Consider the following 13,350-nt stretch of genomic DNA (forward strand, 5'->3'; position numbering starts at 1 on the left):
CTGCCTGCTTCCGGGGATGTGGTCTGGTGGGGACTGCCTATCACATCTGGTGGTCATGCCCCAAGGTCAGGAGATTTTGGATTCGGGTATATAATTTCATATACTCATTGACCCAGATGAACATGACTAAATCCGCAAAACAGGCTCTATTGGGCGACAGGGTGGAGGGGGCCTCTAAAGCCCAAAGGCGATTGCTTATGTTTATTTTTATATCAGCTAAAATTACGATAGCTAGAAATTGGCGCTCCGCCTCCTTGCCGCTCGAACAATTTAAAAGGAAACTGTCTTGGTTAATGTTAAATGAGAGATTGACAGCACTGGTTCAGGACAAGCTGGAGATTTTCAATAAGGTTTGGGATCCATGGCTGGCTTATTTAACTAACGATCTCAGATCGCTGGAGATGTGAGCCGCGGCTGTGGTTTCGTTTGGCGGACTCCTGGGGGCTGGCCGGTCGCTCTCTACTCTACTCTCTCTTTTCTCTTCTCTTTCTTTTCTTTTTCTTGTACGCTTCTGCCCATTTCTTTACACTTCCACCTTTCTCACGGAAGATCTTCAATACGGGTCCTCCCGTTCGGGATAGCAAAGCTGGTGGTTGGTTGGAAGTGGGGTCTCCGGGTCTGGGATCCTTGGCGGGAGGGTCGTGGACCTACTAAGGTTGGGTCATTGAATAATTGGTGGGGATTATGTTTTGTGTTATACTCTGGAGTATTTTGTTATGTATTCTTTTTATTTGTCATGACAATGATGCCAAACATTGTATGGTGTTCTGTACTATGATTGAGACCTCTCAGGGGCTCATGGATACCTTCTGGATTTGTGGCGATGCTTCTGTATTGTTGTAGTATTCTTTCTTTCTTTCAATAAAAACTATTGAAATATAAAATTAGTAATATGTCCATGAGACCTAAAATGTATGCATATTGCAAGATTTATTAACCAAAGACATTAATTCAAGTACCTTGAAATGTGATCAAAATAATAATAAAAAAAAATCTAATTCACCTATACATTTTTACCACTATTTTTTTTTTCCTGCAAAAGTTTTTTGTCATTTACTTATCTTATGCAATGCCCTCATATTGCATTATGTTGCCTACCATTTTAGCCTTAAGACAGTAAAAAACAACTCTGTTAAGGTGAGCTATTGTTTTATGATTCTGTTCACCAACATTTTTTCTAAAGGATGTACATGTATATGAAGCTATAAGCAAATTACACTAGGACCTTACACTTAAGCACACTAGCACAATTACATTTTTTACATCACTCTCATAAAACTGAATAAATTATTACAACCCCTGGCAAAAAGTATATAATCACCAGTCTTGGAAAATGTTCATTCAATTGTTTAATTGTGTAGAAAAAATAACTACTCACAGACATGCCTCAAAACTATTTTCATTTAATATTCCAACCCTCTAGCTTTAAGAAACAGTTAAAAAAAAATAAAAAAATAAAGAAAACTGTAGTCAGTTGCATTTGTTTTTGCAGATCAAGCAGAGGAAAAGAATATGGAATTACTCAATTCTGAGAAAAATATTATGGATTCACCACATATTTTGCAGTTCTAAAACAAACATCTGCTTCAGATTTTATCCTGAAAAATTATGTCATCATCACCAAACATCCTTTCAATTGATGGAATAAGAAAATTGTCCAAAACCTGCATTTATTGAAGATTTAATGACTTTTATCTATTCCGTACCTTTACCTGACATGCAACCCCGTATCATCAATGATTGAGGAAATGTGCTTGTTTTCTTCACACATTTCATTTGAATGGAACCAAACAAAAGTTTCATCATTACCTTGCCCAAAGCTGATTGGTGAATCCTCACTGAATATCACTTTCATCCAGTCATTCACAGTCCATGATTGCTTTTCTTTAGCCCATTGTAACCTTGTTTTTTTCTGTTTAGGTGCTAATGATGATTTTCGTTAGTACTAAGCAAATGGGAAAGTTGTTAAAGGGAAATGTACTGGTAGACCAAGGAAGACATCAAAGCGTCAAGTTAGAAAACTTAAAGCAATATGCCTTAAAAACAGAAAATGCACAACAAAACAAATGAGGAACAAATGATCAGAAACTGAAGTCAATGTTTCCATACAGAAAAGCCAAACGAAAACCATCATTAACACCTAAACAGAAAAAAACAAGGTTACAGTGGGCTAAAGAAAAGCAATCATGTTTTGTGGGTGACTGGATGGAAGTGATATTCAGTGATGACTCCCAAATCTGCATTGGGCAGGGTGATGATGATAGAACTTCTGTTTGGTACTGTTCCAATGAAATGTATGAAGACGACTGCCTGAAGAAAACATACACATTTCCACAATCATTGATGATGTAGGGTTGCATGTCAGGTAGAGGTACGGGGGAGATGAATCTTCAATAAATGCACAAGTTTATATTGAGATTTCGGACACTTTTCTTATTCCATCATTTGAAAGGATGTTTGGTGATGATGACATCATTTTTCAGGATGTAATCTGATGCAGATGTTTGTTTTAGAACTGCAAAAGTACATGGTGATTCCGTTAAAATTGTACTTTTTTTTTAAGTGTTTCTTAAAGCTAGAAGGTTGGAATGTTAAATGAAAATAGTTTTGAGGCATGTCTGTACTTAGTTTGCATGAACATTTTCCAAGAGTGGTGATTCCATACTTTTTGCTAGGGGTTGTAGTTTTGCATGTATTGCATTTATTAATTTTACCTGTAGGGTCCTTTCTATTTTTTCCAAGTAATAATAAGAACAATAATTTGTATTATGATCATTATCATCATCTTACCTGCAATGAACAATGAGAGGCACAGATTTGTCATGCCTGGTATGTTCCTCCTTTCTCTTGACTGGAATGTTCTTCTTTATCTTGTCAATCATATCCAGTAGCTCCTTGGTCTCTAAAGGTATAGCTTCCCCCCACTGTTCATAATGGAACTGAGACACCTTTCTTACATCTTTCCTCTGAAATCATAGAAGGTATGATGTATAATTAATGTTACTCGTTGGTAAATAACAGTTTAACTTTAATTGCCTAACAATCGAAAAATGGAAAATAGACATAGTTGTTTGTATACAGTATGTGATATACATAAGGCATATGACATAAGAGTGCATATCCCTAGTCCACTCTATGGATATCAAATGAAAATCTGACTGAGACATTTCAGAATCCCGGTAGCTTTATGCATACTGTTTTGCTTAACAGCGTGAAAAATTAGAGAGGTTCTCTATCTAAGCATATTTAGCATTTAAGGAAAAGAAGCAGGATGACCAAATACATATTACCCATTCTCCTTTGTAGTGCATTGCAAAGTTGGGCTTGTTGTCAAAGACCTTACTGGTTGACAATCATTTGGAAATAGTTCACCCACTACCTAAAGTTCTGTGCCCTTTGGTCAAATACCATGTAGCCCATTGAACCTTAGTACTAGCACGAGACTGAAATGTTGATGGGTGATTATCTACTATTCAGTATCTGTATGTGCCATTTCAATGGCTCATACTTATGATGTGAGATGGCAAGGTACGCTTTCTCAAGGCTGGTCAGCTGCTAGCAAGGTCATTGATACCCAGCCCAAGTGAAATAGGGGTTTTCCATCAAGAGGGTAATAATTATGAAGAATTAGGGATAAGGATCATGGGGGTGACACAGCGAACTTCTCGCTGTGTGGGAAGTCATTAATGGCAGTAATACTACAACCAATAATGAATGACAGTTTCCTGCTCAGGGCTGTGGTTGCTAGGATGCTGGCAGCCACCGGCATCCTAGCAACTAATAATGCAACCCCCCATTCACTTAAATGTAAATACTGGATCCAGGAATGCTTGCTAGCATGGCCATGTGTGTTCAAGTACATCAACCAGCACCCCTGACCCCTTTTTTTGCATTCAGTTGGAGTCAGGGATGTGTCATTGATTGCTAGGACACCGACATCTGCCTGCTGTGAATGACAGCATTAAAGCTTTGCTGTCTTGCGTGGCAAGAAGATTGGTGGGAAAGGATCACTGCAGGACATTTACTTTATGGGACATTATTTTTTGGGATATTCTGGGACATGATTTTTTTATTTCATTAGACAATCTTATTTTTATTATTATTATTTTTTCTTTTAAAGAATCTTCATGTACAGTGAGTTTTTTTATTTAATATTTTACTTTTTTGTATCCTTTGCTCATTCACATATGGTAAAAGTCCTGTGCATCAAACCCACACATGTATCACTAAAGAAGAATTTCTGTGCACCATTTTTTTTAAATTTCAAATAATGGAGGACATTGTTTCAAAGTTATATAGTCACTCAAGCTAAAAAAATAGACACATGTACATTGAAATAATGCAAATGACAAATAAATAAATAAAACCCTGAATCCTTAGAATCATAAAACTATAGTTTGTACAGAGGGAAAAAAAACATGGTCCAATTTACTCCCTGAATTCCTTTCTGATCCCCTAACGCAATCAAATACACTTCATTACGCTAGTATTTAGCATCAAACAAATTAAGTATACAGGTTAAAAAAAAATAATATATATATATATATTATATATATACACACATATATATATATATATATAAAACTTTTAAAGTGTTTATCAGTTGTAGGCCAGTTAGAAATCAGCATGACATTTAGGGCAAATTTTTAATGGAAGACTGTAAATAATCCATAGTACTTGGTGCTGGAGTCAGTAACTGCTGTGTTTTCTTTTAAGTAGTATTACGGTTGTAATTTAATTGTATCAATAAAAATACCTAAAACTACTGAAAAAAGTAATTAACAGCCAGGAATATCTTACCTTAGCATGAGTGATCTCAAAACAACGTTCAGTATAGCTACCGTGTGATTTTTCACTGGTTAGCTCTACCTGAAGAATATCATAAGTCTTGCTCTTCTCTTTCCAGTAAGGAGCGCAGCTATTTTCCTGGTGAGACGCAGGTAAAAAACATTAAAGACATTGACTCTTATTTATACTTTTTTAGGAAGATAACATAGACAGTTAAATAAGAACCTTAAAAATATACTTCTTCAGAAAAGGGACAATAGGGGTAGTCTGAAAATATAGCAAAAAAAAAAAAAGGCATAAAATATAAAATAAAAATTATGCGCTACTCACATTGTTCTCCTGGTTAGGGGCAGATAGCATAACAATTGCCTTGGCCTTCTTTTGGAAAACCATTTGCCAGAACTCAGACAGTGTATTTTTGAGAGGTGCTTGGGCAGCAATTATCTCCCGTGTTCCCCAGTATCCCTGCAGCAAAGTAAAATAAATTACAAAAAAGCCAAATCCACTTTTGTGCACCATTCTCTTTCTGTTCTGAGCATTGCAATATAATATCTTTACCTGAAATGCAGCATCCCAGAGATCCTCATTATAGAATTTGCCTATCACTACACAGTCTAGCTTCAAAATCTTTCCAGTTCTGCACCATGCTTCAGGTCTCTATATATGTCAATGGAAAGCTCATTCACCACCCATCAACCTGTGACTGGCTTTCCAAGGAAACCTACAGAGACCAGTGTGGGCATGCAGCAAGGGCTCGGTGCAGGAGTAGTACGTTTCTAAAGTTGTTAAGCAGGATAGACAGCAAAGCAGGATAGACTGCTAAGCAGGATGGACAACAAAGATCTCCAGGAGGTTGCCTTCATTTATCAACTACCATATTTATCGGCATATAACACACACAGGCGTATAAGGGGTGGGCACTGTCAGATTACATACAGCAAAATCTCCTGTTTACTAGGCGGCTTCTTTAATACAAAGTTTCACCTCCTGGACCGGCTTCTATGATAGACAGAACACTGGTCCAATGCCAGCCCAGGAGATGGGACTTTCTATTACAGAGGCCGCTGAGTAAACAGGAGATTCTTGCTGTATGTAATCTGACAGCGCTCTTTCAGACCCCCTCTCCGTTCTCTCCATAGCAGCCCAAATTACAGTATCGACGTATAACACGCACACACTATTTGCAACCGGTCTGCAGGGTAAAAAATGTAATGTTATATGCCAATAAATACAGTACATTACAAAAATGGTAATTACTGTATCTTACAAAAAATCATCAGAGCAGTGTGGGTGCCTCTGGATCATGAACTAAAAGTGTACTTATGGAACCTTGGAAGTATATCATGTTTTATGAGAATTGCTTCAACAAATCACATGAAATCACAAGCCTGGATATATGTAAATATCACAAACTTTAGGCATAAAGTCATAAGAAAATAACTTTATCACTGTGCCTTTAATATCATGGGTTGTTGTACACTACTCTGCTTAACAGTCAGTCAGTAAACTAATTAGATTATGTTTTGCCTTTGTTCATGTGGGAAGCTCATAAGTGCATTATTAGAGGTGCACTAATAAATATTGGGACCAGACACAAGAGAGAGGCTGAATAATCTTTTTACTTTATCCTATGATTAAGTGGCGTGTACAGCCACGCAACGCATGAGGAAGGAGGAGAGCCACCGGTGACGTCATCCTCGCTCGCGGACGAGAGTGGAGGACCTTGTATGCATGCTGTTATATTGTCTGCTTAACTGTGAGTGCATATGCTTTTAAATAAATTGTGTTGTTTTAAGTTACTGCACTATGGAGCCTATTACTGTTCTTCTATTTTGCACTGGGGACCGTGACTTCTCACTGTGAGCCATTAGGCAGTTTCTACTGTGTCACTACACACTTTGGAAGCTTATGGACTTCAATCTTAATTTTTCAACACTTTTATTCTGCATGTTATTTGGACAATTTATTATAATTATCAAGGACAGTTATTTTGATATTAATTCACATATTATTGCATGAATTTTGGTCTATTTTTAGCATTCGCACAATTGCACTGTTAGTTTGGAAACACCGTTTATCTGCACTTAGTGCTTGTCTTTATGTCTATTTTTATTTTTATTGGTACCATTATCAATTCACATGGATCCTTTGCTATTAGTGGTTTTATACATTATTTATTTATTTACAATTTTGCACGGAGTTATTATCATATGTGCACATAGTCATCATCACTTTTATGTGATATTGGATGGATGTTTTCACTGAATTTTATCCACTTTTCATATTTGTATTCACTTTATTTTAGAGTTAGTGCGGCAGCACTGGGCTCTGGATGGTATCTTTATTAGCTGTGCTAATTTATTAATATCACTCTCTTCACCCTCCACATGAGTCAGTTGATGGTGGGCGGTTATTATTTGGACTGGAACACATTTTATTACTCACATGAATTGTTATCACGTTCATTTTATTTAATTATTATCAGCAAGCGCCATTACACCCCCCTATTTTAACTTTTTACTTTAGCTGCCCAAAAAAAGTCATTAGGATGTACACATAAACAATCATTTCCAATGACAAAGGCAGATGAACTCTGTCTACTGCAAGACCAGGTTAATATTATGCTTTTAGACAAGGTAAGAGTTAAAATTATGTTTTCTCAATGACGCTTATATGAGTTTGGCAATAAATTAGGTAGATTATTAGCATGAACCATTAGCAATACCACGTACTGGACATTAAAATCATCACTGCTCAAGGCTCTAAATAAAAGTCAGATGACATAACAGATGGTTTCAGAGAATGCTACACATTTTTATATAATGTACCAGAATTACAATGTCAGTCAAAGGATTGTATACACCAATACCTTACAAAGGCAGGTTTTTCCTAATTATCACCTAAAGCAATTGATTCCACGGAGGATCTAATAAGTGCATAAGAATTGTCAAATGCCATTAAAGACATGCCAACAGGAAAAGCCCCTGGACCAGATAGCTTCTCTCTTTAATACTATAAAATATTTCAGCAATGTTTATTGACCTGGTTTCTGAGGGCTTATAGCTCTATTTTACAAGGACACCTAATGATATGGGACATGCTCACATAACTGTAGTAGCAAAAGAAGATAAAGACCCAGCTTGTGTACAACAGTTACTGAATGATATCTCTTTTAAATACTGATTTAAAACTTTTTGCCAAAATCTTAGCTACACATCTTATTCCTCACTTATCTTGTATGATACATTATGATCAAGCCAAATGTGTTGCCTGGTAGACAGTCCCAGGACTACACCTGCAGGGCACTGAAACTAATTCATCTCCCCAATGTCAAGTCCCTCCTGCAGTTGCTTCTTTCGACAGATGCAAAGAAGGCCTTTGACAGATGGATAATAGCCCTATATGTGCATCCAGTTGCAGTGGTAAAGCGTCAACAATGTATTTTGTCAGATTTTTGTTTAACAAATGGTCCCAGACAGAGCTGCTTCTTCTCACCACTACAAGAACTCAAGGCTTATTTAAATTACCTTAAATTATAAATATTTTTTTAACCAAATCAGAAGCCAGAAATATTATGATCCCTTCTATCAGTATGTAAGCCTTATAGAAAATTTTTCCTTTTAAGTGGGAAAACGAAAAACATAAGTATCTTGGAATTTGTCCTACTCCAAAACTTGAAAATGTATTTGAAGAAAATGTTCCCACATTATTAGCAATGTTCCAACTGGACCTAAAGAACTGGAGACATTGCACATATACATGGTTTGAGAGTAACAGCATTCTGAATAATGCTTTCTTCCAGTAAGCCCTGGTTCACACTGGGCTGCGGAAGTGAAGCCGTGCGAGTTCAGCGAGTCCCGATTTCGCCTGCGATTATAGAGACATCTGTGCAGATTTCTGCACAGGTGTCAATGTAAATCGCGGGCCGAAATCGCAAAAAAAAAATAGTACAGAAACTACTTTTTGAAATTGGGTTATCTATTGCAGGGAGGAGCCGTGAGAGCTGCCGTGGGACCCCAGAACAGGAGGATGGGGGCCACTCTGTGCAAAATGAACTGCACAGTGGAGGTAAGTATGACATATTTGTTCGTGTTTTTTTTTTAACTGAACCCTTACAACCACTTTAACTAAAGACAGTAATAAAGTTAGTAGATTTTGCTATTGGGCAGTGAAATGTACTGATTGCAAATGATGGGACACTAATGAGCTTTTCAGAGCTTATAACGTTTTTTGCACTTGTTTTGAACAACATTTGAACTTTGTGTTTCCTATTTCAGACAATTTTAGCTAGAAATGCAAATGAACATACGGTTATATATGAGGCATTGATGTATACAGAATCTTCACTGTCACTGTCATCATCTGAAGACATTTCAGAATCCTCTGTTACTTCTTGTTCTGGCTCTTCATCAGTCTTGATCTGAGCACGGTTAAATTCATCTGTGGTTTGATAAGAAGATAGTTACTTATAGAGAACAGCTTAATAAACACAAAACTGCAGTAAATGTATATTCAAAATTTTAAATAATATTTATGTAACATTTAGCTTGTATCTGTGAAACAGAGTAAACTGCTAAATAAGAACAGCATGTGCATAATATTGCTGTATCACATGAAATCCAATCTAAACATGGCCACGTCCCACTTCCCATTGGGTGATGGTGAGGTCACTGGGTTTTCCCATGGGATCCTGAAAAAGACGAGGATCCCAAAAACGAGAATGCACACCTGCACAGTGTTGGAGAATCCTCTTGTGAGAGTTGGGATCCTGAATTGTAGTAAGATCTATTTATCTTTCAAAAGTGTTCCCAGTGCTAAACCTTTCATCCAAATTACTGTATTTGTAAATTTAAAAATCCAATATAAAGGAATAATAGTTGTAAAAAAGCACTGGGTTCAAATAATATTTTTTTTGTATAATTCTCCTTTAAGGGGGTGTGGCAGGGTGTTTGTCTTATGCCTACATATATTTGCTAATGGGTGTCCCCCATCTCAAAAAGTTGGGAGGTATGCATCTGCGTATCAACTATAGTAATATAAAATATCTAATTAACAAAAACACATGCTTAAAGTGGATGTAAACCCATTTTGTCCTATCATCTGTACCCAGTCTTGCTACACAGAGTTAATCCAGCTCTGAGCAATCCTCTTTTATTGTTCAGTGAAAATTAACAGACTTCCAGATAAAAATCTGTCTAAGTAAAAAGTCATTTCCTCTCCCCTTGCTTTGAGTGACAGGTTTTTTACATATCTAGCTTGGACATGTTTATCATATGTTATGTTATGTTTACTGTTAACCTATATATCACTATATAAAACGGTTTCAATGGGATTATAGCGAGGATCATAACTTGGCCTTTTTAAAATACAAAATGCATTTCATTGACATATTATTGTTGATTTACTTGTTTTTAAATATATAGAATGATTTACTGTATATACATAGAATAGGAAAGTAAAAAGGCTCTGTTTTCTTCACTGACCATTTTTACTTTACTACTGCTATTTCCGGTAACACAATACAAACATTTTTAGTACATATTTATGAAATACTATAAGCAAAGGTTTACAAAGGACAACCTCTACCCATTCCAAGAGAATTTTAGAAAAAAATAACATACACCCAGGACACACCCTGCTAATACTGGACTTGAATGGCATACCCTGAGACAAGGATAAAAAGATTTTTAGACCATAGAACATAATATAAAAACATGAAGATATCATGTTTCAATATAACATAATGAACCTTCTAATATACTTATTTATAAACTTGAGGTGTTCAAGTTATTCCATCTTCTAGGGGTTTGACCCCTAGAAGATTAAGTAAACTGAACACTATGATCTAAAAAAATCTTTTTGAATTTAAAAAAATGTTGTAATAAAAATCCTTTTTTATTCAAATCTATCCTTGTCTCTTGGTATGCCATTGAAGTGCAGTATTAGCAGGACAAAAAAGCCTCCACATAGTGTAAATCCAAAAAACTGGCAAGCTTTATTATAAAATTTGCCAAACAAAAAACTCCAAAGAAAAAGCAAACATTTAAAAAATCATACAAAAGTAGAAAATATAAACATTTCCAAAAATGTACAAAGAGCAGAGAGGGTAAGTATTGTGTGGTATAGGCAGCTGGTGCTAGCGTACAAATCCGACACGTTTCGTCTAAAAAGACATCAACTGGGGTGTGCGCGTCAGGTTTGTACGCTAGCACCAGCTGCCTATACCACGCAATACTTACCCTCTCTGCTCTTTGTACATTTTTGTAAATTTTTATATTTTCTACTTTTGTATGATTTTTAAATGTTTGCTTTTTCTTTGGAGTTTTTTGTTTGGAAAATGTTATAATAAATCTTGCCAGTTTTTTGGATTTACACTCTGTGGAGGCTTTTTTTGTCCTTTTTATATGCCCCTCAAGTCTGGCAGAATCCTAGCTTGATACATCCCGGTGGCCATACACCTGGGTTTGATGCAGCAGGAGTTGCTTTGTTACATCAATTCGCTTTTCTAGTGGAGGAAGGAGGTGTCCTATGGATCCATTCTCGGTGTGAATTAAGCGCTGGTGATCCACCGCCGTACGGTGAGCTGGGTCCACTTTGGAGGGTAAGAGTATTTATTTCTCCCCCTGCCCATTGGTGAAGGCACTCTTGGGTGACATTTTCTATAGCACACCACACTTACAGAGATCGTAAATGAGTACCGTGTACAGTGTGGACAAGACCCCCTCCATTTGGCTATTCATTTGATGAACTGTTTATGCTCACCAGCTTCGACTGTGTCCATGAAGATTGTCTATTCTACTCTTCACAGTGGTTTAGGGCAGTTACATTGATTTATATCGGTTGATATGAACATTATTGTTATTTTTATATATAGCATTCCTATGTGAATTTACTTTTTTCACAGAGTTCACATTGCACGTGGATTTATACTTTAATATATCCCTTCCTATCTGGATGTATATACACTTTTATATGTAAATGGTCTATTAATGATTTCATGAGCACATCATGATTATCACACCTGTATTTTATTCTGTGTAATTTGAAGGTTAATTTAATTTATTTAACCTTCACAAGCGCTACACTTTTATTCCTTTCTCTATCTGCAAAGTAGAGAGTGTCCTGACTTGCCTGCTCGCCCCCTCCCCCCTCAAGAGGCTTTCTCCACACCAGGGAAAAAGCCTTGCATTACTGTGTGGAGTTACAGACAGAAGAACAGGAAGTGAGGATTTCTCAGAAGAAATAAGGACATTTAAAAGCAATATGGAAGGATGAGGTAAGTGAAGGAGGACTGCACTAGGGTAAAGGAAGCTATATACGGAAAAAATAAATTCCTTTACAACCCATTTAACTTTACAAAGTGAATGTTTGTAAAAAGAGTGAAGCTGCTTTCATGTTAAATACCCAAATATGTGCTAGAAACTTCAGCTTTAAAAACAAATTCCATGCACATGATTGGGTTTTCAACATAAGAAGTTTCACCTTATTTACTAACATTAACTTTGCGAAATAAAAATGAAATCGAAGGTCTTAATTTTCTGAAATATTTTTAACCTTTTTTAGTCCTGTGATCCTTTTCTGAGATTCTCCCAAATCTTTCATTGCACTGATATGAACAGGTAACTAAACTGATATGTCTTTTATATGTAGCAGGGCTGGTTAAATGCACAACTTATTGTGTGTATGACGTTTACCAATTATGCATTAATATTGTTATTATCATGATCAATGTTATGTGCAGAGTAATTTCTTAAAGCATTTAGAGTGTGTCTGGGAATCAGGAGAGCTGTGTGCTGATGTGATTCTTTAGTGAAATGGGAAAAGGCCTGCTTTAACTAGAATTAAAGGCCGGCCATAGACGGTGCAAATTTCTTTCCTGCATCCACGGGTTGCAAGGAAGTCATTCCCGCTGGGAGAAGACAGTGATTATTGCTAGGGATGATAACAACATTTAAAATCCGTCAGGCTGGTTGATCGATCGATCAACTTGGGTACATTCAGCCTGCCCATGCATGGTTCAAATCTTGGCCAGTTCCTGCTGAAACAGCCCAGATTCCAACCGTCTATGACCAACATAACTCTTGCAGTGCAGGGGGCCCTACTGCAAAGGATTATTTTTTTTAGTAAATTCCAGAATTCAGCCGCAACCCTTAGACCCCTTTCACACTAAGGGGTTTTTCAGGCGGTACAGCGCTAAAAATAGCGCTGCTATACCGCCTGAAAAACTCCTTCACTGCCTACTCAATGTGAAAGCCCGAGGGCTTTCACACTGAGGCGATGCGCTGGCGGGAGACAAAAAAATCTCCTGTCAGCAGCATCTTTACATGTATACCGCTCCTTCCCATTGAAAACAATGGGAAACCGCGGCAATACCGCCCGCAATGCACCTCTATAGAGGCGCATTGCGGGCGGTATTAACCCTTTATCAGCCGCTAGCGGGGGTTAATACCGCACCGCTAGCGGCCGATTCCCGCGGCAATCCCGGCGGTATAAGGCCGCTATTTTTAGCGGCGTTATACCGCCACTGCGGCTCCCACCCCAGTCTGAAAGGGGCCTAACACT

At 37.1% G+C, this 13,350-nt stretch overlaps 1 protein-coding gene across 7 annotated transcripts in view; it reads right to left on the reverse strand.

Annotated features, from left to right (window-relative positions):
- Window positions 1–13,350, reverse strand: part of PTPRC (protein tyrosine phosphatase receptor type C) — a 300,264-nt gene that overhangs the window by 16,347 nt on the left and 270,567 nt on the right. For all 7 annotated transcript variants that reach the window (XM_040359865.1, XM_040359870.1, XM_040359869.1 and 4 more), the window contains 4 exons: window positions 9,098–9,228; window positions 5,119–5,253; window positions 4,801–4,926; window positions 2,791–2,966 (listed from right to left, as the gene is read on the reverse strand). In XM_040359865.1, the coding sequence (XP_040215799.1) occupies window positions 2,791–2,966; window positions 4,801–4,926; window positions 5,119–5,253; window positions 9,098–9,228 (568 nt within the window). The remainder of the gene's footprint in view (window positions 1–2,790; window positions 2,967–4,800; window positions 4,927–5,118; window positions 5,254–9,097; window positions 9,229–13,350) is intronic.

This window comes from Rana temporaria, chromosome 7, assembly GCF_905171775.1.
Source record: "Rana temporaria chromosome 7, aRanTem1.1, whole genome shotgun sequence".
NCBI lineage: Eukaryota > Metazoa > Chordata > Amphibia > Anura > Ranidae > Rana > Rana temporaria.